This window comes from Vigna umbellata, chromosome 7 (genome assembly GCF_029865625.1).
Source record: "Vigna umbellata cultivar VRB3 chromosome 7, Vumbellata_1.0, whole genome shotgun sequence".
Classification (NCBI taxonomy): Eukaryota; Viridiplantae; Streptophyta; class Magnoliopsida; order Fabales; family Fabaceae; genus Vigna; species Vigna umbellata.
This window is the reverse complement of record NC_142171.1, coordinates 50,582,654-50,599,104: the sequence shown is the minus strand read 5'-3', so window position 1 is coordinate 50,599,104 and position 16,451 is coordinate 50,582,654. Positions and strand designations below refer to the sequence as shown.

At 34.7% G+C, this 16,451-nt stretch overlaps 1 protein-coding gene across 2 annotated transcripts; it reads left to right on the top strand.

Annotated features, from left to right (window-relative positions):
- The first annotated feature begins 4,417 nt into the window (after positions 1–4,417).
- On the top strand, positions 4,418–8,765 carry LOC124835203 (annexin Gh1-like). Of its 2 annotated transcripts, XM_047310105.2 has the most exons (6): positions 4,418–4,617; positions 4,719–4,816; positions 5,155–5,300; positions 5,558–5,776; positions 7,755–7,967; positions 8,155–8,765. In XM_047310105.2, the coding sequence occupies exons 2-6, from the start codon at positions 4,741–4,743 to the stop codon at positions 8,449–8,451; spliced, it is 951 nt and encodes a 316-aa protein (XP_047166061.1). In that variant the 5' UTR covers positions 4,418–4,617; positions 4,719–4,740; the 3' UTR covers positions 8,452–8,765. The 2 variants fall into 2 exon arrangements, with proteins under 2 accessions (XP_047166061.1, XP_047166060.1); XM_047310104.2 differs by lacking the exon at positions 4,418–4,617 and having other exon boundaries at positions 4,658–4,816.
- The last annotated feature ends 7,686 nt before the right edge of the window (positions 8,766–16,451 follow it).

The window sequence follows — 16,451 nt, the reverse complement described above, 5'->3', positions numbered from 1 at the left end:
TTCATGGTGGCCTAACCTCCTAGAAGGACATCTACCAAGACCATACAACACCAACATCTTCATCTCTTCATCTCTATTTGCTTCTACTACTATCATTGTTCATATGGAGTGTACCCTTTGAAGAAACTTCATCAATACACTTGGAAGATCATCTTATGTTGAAGGAGCATCCTTAAAGCAATCTCCATCAAATGATTTAGTGTTCAATAGGGTAGATTGGTCTAGCCATTACTCTTAAAACAATTTCTCAACGTCCAACCCTTAGTTTTATAGATTCTTCTTTCACAATGACCAACCAATTTGCATCTGCCAAACTAAACTCACGTACCATCTGTCTTTCATTATCTCTTGTAAACTCCTTTTAAAACTTAGCTAGTTTTGACTTCAATCAACACCTAACTGATATCACTTCACCATTTCTTGCTTCCTTTTTGAAACACCACAAAAAACTTAATCACTCACGACTTTTGATCTACTACCAACGATTAACACTCTTGATCACTCTTAAACACTATCACTTTGATAGCTTCACCTTCCTTTACTGATCTTCACCCTACTACTAACGCAAAACTCTCATAAATTGTAGCGACAAAACCAATTGAACATTTCATCTTCACTTTTTTAACTCACCATATGAACCATATGCTTAAATATGGATTCTTCTCAACTTGAAATCACTATCTTGATTAGTACCTAGCTTCTTATGATACATCTTAAACTAGGATTGTCCAAACTTTCATTTTTTAACCATTTTGAGAAACTCACTAATTATACTATTTCAACTATACTAATGAAATATATTTACAAATTCGCTTTAGACCCTAGTCTTCATACTCTTCAACTAGCTCTTACTCAATCCTTATAAAACCAAGAACTTGAATCTTCTTTTTGTTCTAACCATTTGTTAATACTTTCTCACCTCAAGATTGACACTACAACTTGAAACCATATCTTAGTTCATTTCCTTCGTTTGTCGACCCATTTTCTCTTATCAACATCCATTATTATTCTCTCATGTTAGGGCTGATCCATTGTATATTAATTTCGATGATGCATATGAGATCATTGGTGGAGAAAAAATGTTGAACATTTCATGCATACAACTATGATACATGTAAGTTTTTTATTTGTTATTTTCCAGTTTGTATATTAGTATTATTACTTTTTAATAAATATATTTAACTTTATTCTTACAGGTACATGGACATTATCGTAGTGGAGTCAGGTCGGACGTTAGTTTATGAAAATAATTAAGTCTCACTATTTTTAAACCACTATCATTTCTAAAACATCATTTTCTAAGTCTTTACAGTTACCCTTAGTCAACTATAGGTAATTATTTCTAAAGTTAAAAGAAAAAAGAAAAGGCGTTATTTTTGTTTTATATACACTTTTTTTATTAGATACCACCAATATCATTTTGTTAATATTTCAAAGTCTGATGGGTGTACATTTTAATTTTTTTTAATTGGTTCTAATTAATGCAACGAAATTAAATTCATGCGAGGATTATAAATATCAAGAATAATTTCACAATATATGTGTAGTCCATTCAATTATAATGTAAGCTTTTTTTTTCCTTTTTTTAAGGAACAAATTAGGAATACAACTAAGTCATTTAATTTTTACAATTACAAGTTATATTTATTATTAAGTTATTTTAAATTTGTAAAACTTATTATTTTCATGTGTTGAAATAGATATTAATATATGTAAAATTATTAATCGTTATTTTCTTTAATTTTTTTTTATTTTGATTAACACGATTATCATATATTATTTAAAACAATTAAATAATTAAAAATGTTTGTTTGGTTTTTGTGCAATTTTCTATCAGTCGATAATAAATGAACTCTTTCTCTCTTAAAACCAAGTTAATTGAAAGGCAGAAATATAAAAAAAAAAAAAAGTTGATGGACGAATTATACTATAACATTGATGACAAAATCAAATAATATAATATTTAAATGAAAGTAAAAATTAATTTAATCATTCAATAATATGAAATCAATTAAAAATACTTGAATTTGTAAAATGCTTAAAATTATATTAATTGTTTATAATTATTTTATGGTTTAATAATTCAGATAGTCCTTATTTTTTATGACTTTTTTCAAATAGGTTTCTCGCTTATTTTTTTTTTCAATTGGATTCTTATTTTTGAAAATTTAAAGTCATTAGATATGTTAACACAATTAAAGAGGTTTCATGTGTCAGCTCGTGATTTTTTTGAATTTTTTAAATATTTTATAATATGCTCATTCATATTATTTAGCTTAAATAATTTTATTTATTGTTTAATTTTGTAGAAAATTTTTAAATGAGTTTCTTTATTTTTATTTGTTTTTATTTAGTTTTTGTTTTGAAAATTATAATGCAATTTAAGTTATTTTCATTGGTACTACATAGATAAAAATGTATTGTATGTTAGTTCATAATTTTTTTATTTTTCTAATAAAAAAATATCAATCTATATAAAAAAACTGTAAGGATTTATATACAAATTAAAATTTGTTTGAATTTGGAAAAAAAAAACATTGTTTAATTTTTAAAACAATTAGGAATAAATTGAGACAAAATAAAAATACAGGAATAAAATTGAAACAAAATAAGAATATAGGGACCAAATTGAGACAAATACAATGACACATGACCTGACAATAACACGTGACATTGTGAATGCCATGTCACACTATTAGTGCCACATGGCACAATGTCAATTTGACACATGACAAATTTTTTTATTTAAAAAAAATTAAAAAATTAAAAAATTTTAAAAACTAATTAAAAAATATTTAAAAAATTAAAAGAAACGTGACACCTCTTTAATGATGTTAGTGCGGAAGTAACGACAGAACCTAATTGTTTTAATTTTTCAAAAATAAGGACTCAATTGAGACAAAAAAGTAAGTGAGAGACCTATTTGAGAAAATGTTGGAAGTCCCACATCGACTAGAGATAAGACCAATTTATTTACAAGTCGGTTTTATGGGATTGAGTTAGATTTAAAGTTTACTTCTTAACCGAGGTCATCGAAAATAGAGATTATCCTATTTATTAAACCTTATTTTATTTAATAGTAATAACGTTATGTAGAAGTAGTAAGTTAGATATGTTACAGGGGTTTTTAATCAGGAGCTGTTCTCCCTGCACCTCACCAACTTCACCTTGCACCTCCCAATTCTTTTCTAATTCTAACTATACCCCTGCTAGTGAGAATATTTTGATTTTGTAAAAAGCTTATCCACCCACTACAAAGACCACTAGAAAGAGAAACCTTCCTCTGCCGCATCTGAACTTTGAAACCCTACATCCCTTCTGGACTCTTGCGTGCTCCTCCCCAGCTCCCCTCCTGCCTTCTCAACTTTGAAATCCTATTAACATATACTCCTCAAATATCACTCTCAGTTTAGAGAGGCTTAGATAAAGTTTATTATGAATGCAAATCCAAATTCTATAAGTAAAAGATTTCCCCACCACAACCATTCATTTTATCACAACTGGCAGCAAGGGACAACAAAAAGGAAAACTATGCACAGAACATCAGGATTTAGTACAAAATGGGGAGATTGAATAATCTGTGCAGAAAACATCCATTAATCATAAAGCATCTCAAATACATAGGGAGGTTAAAAAAGCTATGCACAGTAAACGAAAATGAGCATTCATAAATCGTGTAAAAATACAGTGAACCGCAGTTCGAAGTGCGCAACCATTGAACCACACTTTGAAGTGTGGTTAAGGTTTTTAAGATGCATAGTAAAACCGCAGTTCGAAGTGCGCCACCATTGAATCACACTTCGAAGTGTGGTTAAGGTTTTTAAAATGCACAGTGAAACTGTGGATTGAAGTGCACCACCATTGAACCACACTTCGAAGTGTGGTTAAGGTTTTTAAAATACAAGTGAAACCGCATATTGAAGTGCGCCACCAATGAACCACAGTTTGAAGTGCGGTTACGGTGTTTAAATATTAAACCAACCTCTTCAAGAGCTTTCTGTGACCACCTTCTTCGAGGACCACCTTCTTCGAGGACTACCTTTTTCTCGTCCAATATCCACAGCACCACCAACACGCAGCACAACCACTACACTCTGTAACCGCTCAACTCTCAACCTAGAAAAATATCAAACACTAAAAATGCTAGTCTCATGCAAGTGAAAAAACAGCAAGAGAGAAAGGAGGTGCATGCATACTAAAGTTTATACAATCAAGAAAGAAGTTGGTGGTTAAGATGATGGTTGACAGTTAAAACATCATTAAGCCATTATTAATTATGTTTTGACTTCAATAAATGAAGGACAAATATATAAATTTGGAGGTGCAGAATGAAATAAGTGAGGTGGAGGTAGCATCACTCTTTCATCAGTCTAAACGGTCAAAAATTCTTCCAATAGAAAGTCCAACGTAACCGAGACACGGAGATAGAAAGCCTAGTGACATAGGAAATTTGCAACCCATTTAGCACGTTGTGAGCATTGTCTCGAAATTGAAATTCGTCATCGCTCTCCATCCATCCATCCATTAATGGAAGCATTGAATTAACCAAAGACATTGAATTGAAATGGAAAAGCGTGAAATGAGGATAAGATGTGGCGCAGGGAAGTCAGAAAACAGGTATTTACGCTTTCGTAGAATTGCTTGCGGGAAACATATAGTATTAATTCACTTATTTCATTTTCTTTCGCTCCCACAACACAATACAAAACGGAACACAGTGCTTAAAAAACTGAAACAACAATGTCCACGTTGAAGGTGCCCCATTCTGTTCCCGCTGCTGCCGATGACTGTGAGCAGCTCCGAAAAGCCTTCGCAGGTTTCGTTCATCAATTCGGCTTTTAAATTTTAATGATATGCTACCATCGCTGTAAATTAACAATAATGGATGCTGTTGTTTATTAGTGATGCGATCATATTTAGATTGAAAGACAGAGAAGGATGATCCGATATACTCTATTAATTAAAAAGGAATGGTTAATCCAAGACTTTCAACTGATACATGATAATCTGTTGTCGGAATTATTAAATTCAAGATCATGCCGTTTATAGATTGTAATTTTGTTTTCAGTTTTGGGGATCGTGTCGTGGGTTATAGATTGATTTTAATTTCATTTGACATGTGATGAGTTTTCAATTTACCAAATGTAATTACAGGTTGGGGGACTAACGAGGGGCTGATCATATCCATCTTGTCCCATAGAAATGCTGATCAGAGGAAGCTTATTCGAGAAACTTATGCCAATACCTTCGGAGAAGATCTCCTAAAGGTCTTGGACAAAGAACTCACCAGCGATTTTGAGGTCAGTTCAGGGATATAGCTTTTCTCATAATTACACAATTCTCTCAATAATCGTGTATCGTTTGATGTATTCAATGGATCACGAAATTCTCTTTAAAGGAAAGGAGCTCTTCTAATAATAATGTAAAAAGTAATGTATTAACTGGGAAGCATGACTTGCTGCCAAAAATTGATAATAAAACAACTCTGTTGGAATAATTGTATATCTTTTATAAATGTGTTTGAAACTCAATCACTTTTGAATTTTCTCCTGACCAGAGGCTGGTTCATCTTTGGACACTTGATTCTGCTGAACGTGACGCATTTTTGGCAAATGAGGCAGCTAAAAAGTGGACTTCGAGCAATCGGGTTCTGGTGGAAATAGCCTGCGCTAGGTCCTCCGAACAATTGTTTGCTGCGAGGAGGGCGTACCATGTTCTTTATAAGAAATCCATTGAGGAGGATGTTGCACTTCGCACAACGGGAGACTTCCGTAAGGTACTCAATCTTGAGCCTAACCTTGTTATTAGTTTAAATCAACATTTTAGACTCCTGTTTTGTTGTTATGAATGAGATGATTTTGCATTATTTTCCCCATCAAGTTAGTTCTCGATGGGATGTTAAAATCCCATCAGTTCCAGTGCTTCGTTTGAGAACCTCCCACTTCAATGCATGAATAGCTATGTAAGCCAATTTTACCGTAAAGACATCAGATTGTTCCTTTAACCATTTCCATCCATACGTGATAAGCATTAAAATTTAGGATCATGATATTTTAACAACTTTTTTTTAATAATTTTTTGACATATCACTGTTTTTTTGGTCGGACCAATCATACGTGTTGGTGGTAGAAGGTTGTCGAAAAAAGTTGTTAAAAAGACATTTTCCATTTAAGAAATGTAGGTGGTAGGATAAATTAAGCCAAAAATGGTTGAAAGCATGACGTAAATAAAGGTTGGTGAGGGTGAAAGCACACGATTTTGGGAGAATACAGGTGAAAAGTTATCTCATAAATATGTCAATTCCGAATAACAACACTTAACAATCAAAAGGGGCAATTGGGAGGAAGATAAGTGGGTGTGGGAATCAAGGTGACATATCCTGATTCAATAGTGGGAGAAAGTAAATTACAGAGGCCAAAATAAATTTAAGGACTATGACCCGTTAACTTTTTTTAACAACTTTTTTATCATAAACTATGAATCACTATTTGATTGGTACGTTGTAAAAAAGTTATCAAAAAAATTGTTAAAAAAAATTTCCAATTAACCCTCTCCAACCACCATATTTTGAGTCCACAGTTACACCCCCACAAACTTCAAACTTCTTCCATGATCTAGTAGTTACCAGCTCTACATATTTAGCAAGGCCTCTATAAACATCAACCATCTTTAATAACTACTTCACCTTTTGGAGCGTACCTTTCCACACTTAAGGAATCTACTCAGAATCTCCAAACTTACTTTTAGAGAAATTAACCTTCAAACCAGACACCATCTCGAAAGCATGATGTTTGTAATTATAAGCACGTGTGCTTAAAGAAGACAGTATCATTCACATGTTGTAACAAATTCCCATTCACCCTATTTTGTCCTACTTTCACTTAGAACAAATTTTTCTTTGGAAGCTTGTCTTATTTAGCCACTTTAGTCCCTCTGTAAAATATTGACAAGGAACGCAGCCAATTCATCACCTTGTCAGTGGCCATTTGCTTGCTAAATTCCTTGTTGGGGCACCCATTTGCCGTGACTGAAATTGAGCTAGAAACAAGACACCCTTTTATTCACATGATGCACCTTTCACAAAATCCCATTTCTCACCATATATACCTTAAGATTTCCTAATTAACTTAATCATTAGATATCTCATAGTCTACTTTGAAAACAATAAACTTTTCTTCTTCCTCTTCATCTCATCCTCCACCTCATTTGCCAGCAGTAAAAGTTGTAAGAGGTGTCCATCTCCCGAATAAGCACTTTGTCTCTTTGTAAAACATATCGTGCACCTCTTTGCCAGGTATCTAACCACTCCCTTGTCCCCATTACTCTATCAAATCTTCTCATCTCCTTTAGGCTATATCATGTGAGTTTCCTTCCAACAATTGGGATGTGTTCCATCTATCCGTTCCTACAATGTTTATTGGTCAATTTGTGTTAGTTATGCGATAAAACTAAATGAATGAATGAATATAATTGATGAGAAGTAAATTGTATCTCAATGAACTGTGGGTCGCGACTTCTGATTAGCCTCAACTGCATTGGAACAATGAAACATTTTGTTCGGTCTAATTATTTTATGTTTCTTCTGTTACAAGATGTAGACTCTTCGGCAGTACTTTTCCAAAGCTGAACTGAAATTATAGTTTGTATCTTTCATGAAGACTTATTTTGAACGATTTTCTATAATATAATTTAAATTTTATCTCACTCTCTTTCATTTCAAGAGGACAAAATTAGCTAACGTTTGTTTTCTTTAGCTCCTAGTACTTCTGGTTAGTTCTTATCGATATGAAGGAACTGAGGTCGACTTGAACTTGGCAAAAACTGAGGCAAAATTGCTGCATGACAAGATTTCAAAAAAGGCTTATAACGATGACGACCTAATCAGGATTTTCGCTACGAGGAGCAGAGCACAGACTAATGCTACTTTTAATCATTACAAAGATGAATTTGGAAAAGATATCAACAAGGTACGTAACGTGGCTTATCTTGCATTACTCTTAATTCCTTACATATATCCTACTTTCCTTTCTTTCATCTCCCTTTGTGACTCTTCAAATATGTGAAAAAGAGACAATGTATCAGTTATGCACCCATTTGGTTTTATGGAACCTGGTTATACTGATGTGCCTTTTGTGAGCCAATGTTGAATTGCAGGACCTGAAGGATGATCCAAAGAATGAGTTCCTGAGTTTACTAAGAGCAACTTCGAAGTGCTTGCTCCATCCTGAGAAGTACTTTGCGAAGGTTCTCCGTTTGGCTATCAACGGGCGAGGAACCCATGAAGAAGACCTTACAAGAGTGGTGGCCACCAGAGCGGAAGTTGATTTGAAAACGATTGGAGATGAGTATCAAAGGAGGAACAGTGTCCCTCTCGATCGTGCCATTGGCAAGGACACCAGTGGTGACTATGAGAAAATGCTTTTGGAGCTTATAGGACACGGTGATACTTGATACAATGTTTGTACTTATGGCAGAGTTACTAAATAGAATGCAGCGTCATGATCTAGTGGTTCCATGTTGTGTTTTGGACCATTATGTCTTCCTCAGTTGAATAAAATATACCACCACCTTGGCGAAGCCCCTAGAATAGAATCGATAAACTTGCAAACATAAATGGAAGAGATTCATAGAAATACTTTTTTCTGGCGATCACCTTATTGGTGTCTCTCTTCCTATGTGTGGCTCAGATTTTGTAAATAAGGAATGACTTTATGCTCACTTCCCTAAAGTTAAATAAATATTTATAAATAAGGATTGTTGGTATTGTTCTTTTGTAGATAAAGATGCCACTCATTTTACAAAGATTTGGTAAAACTGTTATTTGTATCTATAAAATAATCGTATCTTGAAAAAAAAGAGTCAGTTTTGTACTTTGTATGACACATTCAATTTTAAAGTTCTTAAGTGAAAAAAAAAAAAACAATACCCTTTTTAGTACTTGTGTGACTCGTGTTTAATTTACAAGCCTCTTTTTAAAGTAAAAGTTAAAAGTTAAAAGAAACTACTTTAACTCAAAAATATAAGTCGTTTATTTATTTTTTACTTTTTTAACTTAAAGCTTCTTTTGAATTAAAATTAATTAACCATTTTTCTTATAAATGTTCTTTTATTCAAAACTGATTTACTCGTCTTCAATATATATATATATATATAAATAAAAATATTATTGGTAAATTTTTTTTAATAATGATAACACAAATAATGTTAAAAATAAATATTTAAGACAAAGTCCTAGTTTAAAACATTTTCTCTTTAAATATTTATAACATCTAGATCTATAATAATATATAAGGAAATTTTCTAGTGTATAAAAATTGTCTTTCTATTTTACACTTAATAAGATTATAACGCTATAATACAAAATTCATGAATGGGGTCAATGTCCTAAAAAAAGATAAATAGAAAAATAAAACAACAAAGAAACTGATAAATAATGGAAAAAGAGTTTCACCTATATTTAACAAAAAAAAAAGTAACCACAAAACGAAAGAGAAATTAACAAATAGTGGAACTCTAAAAGACTAAACAGAGTTTCATATTGGACGAAAAGTACTTGTATTTATAAATATAATCACAATATAAGTATTTAATTATACATAATTGAACTTTTTCATTAAAGCATAACTTTAATATAATATACCATAAATAATATATTTAATTATCTTATTTAAATATAAAATTTGGTACTTTTAAGAAATTACATAAGTTAACAAATCTCATTTATTTATATATATATATATATATATATATATATATATTAAAAATATAGAGTATATTGTAATAAAAAATGCAACACACAAGTTTCACATGTAGAATAACGTTTAACTTCATAATCTAACAAAAAAAATTCAACGTAAAAATGACTGATAGTAGTTTTGTAAACAAAATGTCATTATAGACGTTGGTCCTCCCCAAGGTCAGACGTCAAATAAGATATAGACGTCGGTCCTCTACGGTCAAACGTCAAATAGTCTGTATACAGAACTGAAAAGTCATTGTTTTATTGCCTTTAAAAAAGGTCCAAAAATACCTCATTTTAAGCGTCAATATTAATGTTTTTATGACATAGACGTCAGCTCCCCAGACCACACGTCAAATCCTCTATTAGAAGCTACAAAATCAGAATTGAAAGGTCACTTTTTTAGACATTAGACCTCGGATCCCCTTCCCTAAACGTCAATTAACTGCGAAAATATCCCAAAAGTAGTGCCAAAATGTATTTTTTTAGCAATTAGACGTCGGTGATGGATTAGGGACAATGTCAATGGCCATTTTAAACCCCAAAAACTCAACACAGGTCTCACTTTCTTTCGCATGTTCGTCATTTCATTTGCATTGATTAAATTTCGTTTGCACCGATTAATTTTAAAGGCTTATGAGACAATTTTGTGCACAAGTTGACGGATTTCGACGACGAGATTGAGTGTCCAATGACTTCAAGCCTAACTCAATCCTACAAAACCCGCTTGTAGGGTGAGGTTTGCACCCACTTATATACTATGAATTGGTCTTATGTCTAGTCGATGTGGGACTTCCAACACACCCTCTCACGCCAAGGTATATACATCTCGAGCGTGGGACTAGACATTAATGGGTGGTCTGAGAGCGGCCCGATAGCGGGTGGAACAATATGTCCAACAAACAATAAATATCGTTAAGATAGGTTCTAATCATGGTTCTGATACCAACTTAGAATTGAGAGGAAAAATGAAAAATTTTATTATTATTGTTCACTTTACCCTAACACACATATTACCCTATTTAAAAGATAGTAGATCAACATAAAAAAGGAAAAACATAAGGCTCATAAAAAAGCCCACTCTAAAAAGCCCACTACAAAATACATTATATTTCAGCAATAGTGTATACAATTTTGTGATGTACTGGAATCGTTTTCTGTATTTTAGGTGTGATAATATTGTAAAATCAAACTTTTTTTTTTAAATGGACGTCAGTTTAAGAGGGTCCAACATAAAAATTGACGTCCGAAAAAGAGGATCTAATGTCAAATTAACGTCTTCTAATAAGACGTCAAAACGTTAAATGTCAAAAATAATATAAGTCAAAAAAACATTTTTGTAGTAGTGTTTATGTTTCTTCTGATAATTTATAAATTTAATAGTAATGATAAGGAGTAGTGTTTCGGTTATGGGGCTAAGTTACTAAGTACCTTCACAATTTGTCCTTCCTTGCCGTCCGGTCTTGCTTCCTGGGTCTCTTATTTGCTCGTCCGACCGAGGTGTACCTGTTAAAGATACCCTGATGCCAAAGTCAGTAGTCGAACCGTTCGGTAATCAAATATGACAATGACAGTAATAAATGCACAGTAATTATCTCTACCTACCTTTTACCTTTGAATTATATTTATAGTTTTCGGGCATAGGTTTAGGATTAGCGATATTTTAATCTCGGCCCAATCCTGGTCCAATACCCTTAAACGTGATTTACCTTAATCTCCTTAACATTCACCATTTACGCTTACGAGGCCGACCGTCCTGGCCGGCGCCTTTGTCTGCTCTATTGGTCGTCTGGTCATATGCGCCACTTCCCATTGGCTTTTTCGACCATAACCACATTGGCGAGCCATGTGGTGTATGTCACCTCCCTGATGAATCCCACATCCCTCAGCTTCCTCACTTCCTCCTCCACAGCCTTCCTCTTCTCTTCCCCTACGCGCCGCTTCTTCTAGGCTACCAGTCGTGCCTCCTTAAACAACACTAACTTGTGTGACATGATCGAGGGATGGATTCCCGGCATGTCGGCGGCCATCCACGCAAACAAGTATTTGTTCCGTCACAAGACGGACCTAATTTCTCTTTCCACCAAGACCGGCTGTGTCTCCCCCAACGGCTCCAGTCGATCTTTGGTGTTTGTTCGTGGATCAAGATCTTCCATGGCCACTTCCGACCCACTCGTTCTTCTTTTGACCGTCCAGGTGTGAAGCTTTAGGCCAACCGCGTAACATTCCCTCACTGTCCTCTGATATGCCCGGACTGTGCCAATCGTGCCCTTGTCAGACGGGTACTTCAGGGTAAGGTGTGGGGTTGACACGATCGCTTCGAACGTGTTCAGGCATGGCCGACCCACGAGCACATTATAAGAGGTGTTAGCTTCCACCAACAGGTATCCAACCCTCTTTTCCTCATTGTTCCGACCGGTTCCAAGTCGAGTGCGCAGATCCACGTAGCCTCGGGTGTCCCCTCTCTCGCCCGCAAAGCCCACTATCAGCTCGTTGTACGGGACGATCACATTGTCCGAGATATCTATCTTTTGGAATGTTTTCCAGTAGAGGATGTTCACTGAGCTTCCCTGGTCTACCAATACCTTGTTGACGCTATAGCGGGCGATCTCTGCCGTAATTACCATAGGGTCATCTTGGTCGGGGTCGAGTGCGTGGAAATCGTCGTCCGAGAAAGTTATGGGCGACATTGTTCTCCGTGGCTTATCCACCACGTGGAAGGGCGCTCAGGCACGAAACAACACTAAATTCTGCACTCTGGTTGACTTTTCTGCACTCTAGTTGACTTTTCTGCATTCTGGTTGACTTTTCTACATTCCAACTATTTGGTACTTTAAATATTCTTTCAAATCATTCCAATAGCCTACAAAATCAAGGGAATTTAGTGATAAAATCATCAAGTATAACCTCAACTCTCTTATTCACAAAATTAAAGCAAAAACATGAGTTAAAGCAAGTTTATAAGTCAAAAAAGGTGCATTTAGTATCAAAATTGCATCACAGTAATCAAGACATACACAACAGATGCAAACCTCATGATTAATCAACAACTAAGCAAGAATGTTACCCTATATGCATGGAACAATTCCTCACCAAGGATAGTGTTTCACTCAAGCACTCAAAAGTGTTTCACTTAAGCACTCAAAAGTATTTTACTCATACTCAAAGGTGTATAGTGAGGTGATACTCTTACATTCTACCATCACAATGTCACATGAATCAACTTTGTCTTTCATTTAACCACAAATCAAACACACTTACAAGCAAGTTATCATCAGAAGGGCTTTTCAAGGCTTGTATTGAGGTCGGGCTAAGAAGAAAATTGGTTTTTCAAGACAACAAAATTCTTGAGTTAAGAGAGTGCACAATTCATTTATTCACATTAACAATCAACTCTCTTTCTTCTTTTATGTGAGAAACCAATCTTGAACTTATTCCCAACTTTACTTGCATTGAGTTTAACCTTTTCTTTTCTTTTCTTTTCTTTTTCTTTTTCTTTTGCCTTTTCTTTTGCCCAATTTAATGAATTTCACAAAGTTCTTTTTGGTTTCTCACCAACCCAAACTTGAACCATTCTCCATTACCACAAAAACATACTCTACTTAACTCAAGGTAAGGATTTCAAAAAGGGTTTTTCCACTTTTCAAATTTAGGCTCAAGGTTCAAAGGATAAAGAGAAACATTGTTCTTTGTTGGGTTCACCTATTGGCATTGGCTCTAAGGGAGAAGAAAACATGGTCTTGATCATATGTAACAAGCAAGCAAGTGGTTCAATCATAGAAAATTAGGCAAAATCAATCATGCTTCCAAAGCAATAACATGCAATCAAAAACACTGGAGTCCAACCTCTCACACGTTAAATCAAGTTCCACAATTTAATAACATCCTGCCCAGCATATTAATCACAATTGAAATCATGCATCTCTTTTTAAAACAACTATGAGCAACCACCATCTATGGTTAAAAGCCTCACCAATCATTAACTTAACATGCATCATAGAACAATAGAGAAAATACAAGAATATTACTCATCACAAACAACAATTTATCACATCATACCAAATCATTGCAGCACAATTCATTAAACCAAGTACATAAGCAAGCTAACATAAAAACAAAATAAACAAAATTCAAATAAGCATAAAAATAAAACAAAAACATAAAAATTTTGATCTAGCAACATCCATCAGTAAATGCTTTCATCTGAATCTTCCAGCATCCATCAATAGATGCAAATCCTTCACATCAGCATCCATCAATAGATGCTCTTAGTAACATCCATCAGTAGATGTCTAGTCTTTCTGATCAGCATCCATCAGTAAATGTTGATCTTTCTCATCTTCATCGGCATCCATCAGTAGATGCCTTCAGTAGCATCCATCAATAGACACTTAATCACATAGCATCCATCAGTAGATGCTTAATCACATAGCCTCCATCAGTAGATTCTATCATTCATCACCCTCATCATAGCAGCATCCATCAGTAGATGTTGTCATCTGAGTCCTCCTAGCATCCCTCAGTAGATGCTATCATTACTGCAAAGCAAAATCAAATCCAAAAGAAAAAGTCAGAAATTGGGTTGCCTCCCAATAAGCGCTTGTTTAACGTCACGAGCCTGACACCATTAAGCACAATCTGCATCTGTGTTGTTGGTGTTCCTTTTGCTTTCATCACACCAACTCATCTGCAGCATCTTCTTATTCACCATCTTTACCCTCCCTAAATAAGGAGCCTTAATCTCAATAACTTCATTCTCTTTGATATCTTTAACCACTTCATGCCCAGAGTCTTGGTGAACTAGTTTCATGACACTTGAAGGTTGGCACTCAGCGCCCTCAATGGGGCGCCCAAGCGTGGAGCGACACTTGAAGACTAGCACTCAGCGCCCTGCGACCTTCTTCAACCTTCTTCTCTTGATGATCTTGTGCTGCTAGTACAAATTTTCGGATTTTATCCTGCAGACACTAAAGAACACTGCACTAGAGCACCCAATTAGCACAAAAAGATAAAAAGATAAAAAGATAAAAAGATAAAAAGATAAAAAGATAAAAAGATAAAAAAAGATAAAAAGATAAAAAGATAAAGTCTAATCGGTTAAGAATTACAAAAATAGAATAGTTATACCACGAGTCCCCAACAACGGCGCCAAAAACTTGTTAAGACTCCGGCAAGTGTACCGAATCCCATCAAGTAATATAAAATGGTAAGACCAAGTATCGTATCCTAAAGGACTCACGACACTAAACATTTATGTGATTACTCAACTAATTAAGACTTCTGAAGAACAAGTTATGGGTTTTTCAATGCAAATGCAATAAAAATAAATATGAATGCAATTTGATCAATTGAGGCTAAAACTATAATGGATGAATGAAATTGATAATATGAGATGAATATGTTGTTGGGTTTAGATTTCACCAAATTTATTCTCATGTATATATGAATTCTACTTCTTCATTAATGTCAATGTCATTATTTAAAATACTTAAAACCCGATTCCTCAAAGAAGAAAGCCTATCCTTAACTATTAGTTCATACAATTTCTAGCATTCCTAATAATTAATTCTGAAGAACAAAGCTTTGGACAACCAGAACTCATACCCCCATTCCTGAGCAATACTGCTTCTGGGAATAATTCTTCAGATCATGAATTTTATGATACCTTCCGGTACTCATGCAAATCAAACATCATGCTAAAGAATGAGTTAAACGAAGCAAGCATTACACAAAGAAGAATTACCCTAACAATTAATGAAAGAAGCATAAATAATTAAGAATCAATTCAATACATGAGAGTTTACAAAGGTTACATTTTTCCCCAACAACAAATAAGGTTTAGTTTCCCATCATCATGGAAAAACTAGATGAACAATGAAAGAATGAAAGAGATAAAAAAAACCCTAGAAAGAGAAGAGGAGAGTTGTCACATCCCCAAATCTACCCTCAAGGAAAAGGAGAGCTGCCACATCCCCAAAATCTACCCCCAAGGGGTGAAAAGTGTGTTTATGTGCTCAAGCCATCAAAAGATACAATCCCTAGGACGTCCAAGTTCTTAAATAGAACATAAAAAATAGAAAACAGGTCCAAGCCCACGAAACTGGCGCTCAACGCCCCTGGAAGGGCGCCCGGGCGCGGTACAGGTCAAATTTGGCGCTCAACGCCCTTGGAAGGGCGCTTAGGCGCGAAACAACACTAAATTTTGCACTCTGGTTGACTTTTTTGCACTCTGGTTGGATTTTCTACATTCTGGTTGACTTTTCTGCATTCCAACTATTTGGTACTTTAACTCTTCTTTCAAATCATTCCAATAGCCTACAAAATCAAGGAAATTTAGTGATAAAATCATCAAGTATAACCTCAATTCTCTTATTCACAAACTTAAAGCAAAAACATGAGTTAAAGCAAGTTTCTAAGTCAAAAAGGGTGCATTTAGTATCAAAATTGCATCATAGATAATGGTATTTTCAACCGTTATCAACGGTCATGGCTCTTACTGCGGCTTCGGCTTTGCCGCGTTTCGAACCGAGAATGGTCTGTCTGACCATGCCTCGATCTTTCACGCCTCTCCGGCCCCCTTGGACTCGCTCGTTGGGGACCTCGTGATTGTTGTAATTGTGCCTCGGGACGGTCAACCTTCACGTATTTCTTTAGTTGTCCCACTCGGATCAACCTCTCTCGCAGCTCTTCCATGGTTTTAGGGGCTCGCCAG

Excerpts from the sequence above, each read along its gene's own strand:
- LOC124835203 (XM_047310105.2), top strand. The coding sequence starts at position 4,741 with ATGTCCACGTTGAAGGTGCCCCATTCTGTTCCCGCTGCTGCCGATGAC. Across the intron at positions 5,777-7,754 it reads CAACGGGAGACTTCCGTAAG|CTCCTAGTACTTCTGGTTAG; the intron begins GTACTCAATCTT and ends TGTTTTCTTTAG. Across the intron at positions 7,968-8,154 it reads TTGGAAAAGATATCAACAAG|GACCTGAAGGATGATCCAAA; the intron begins GTACGTAACGTG and ends GTTGAATTGCAG.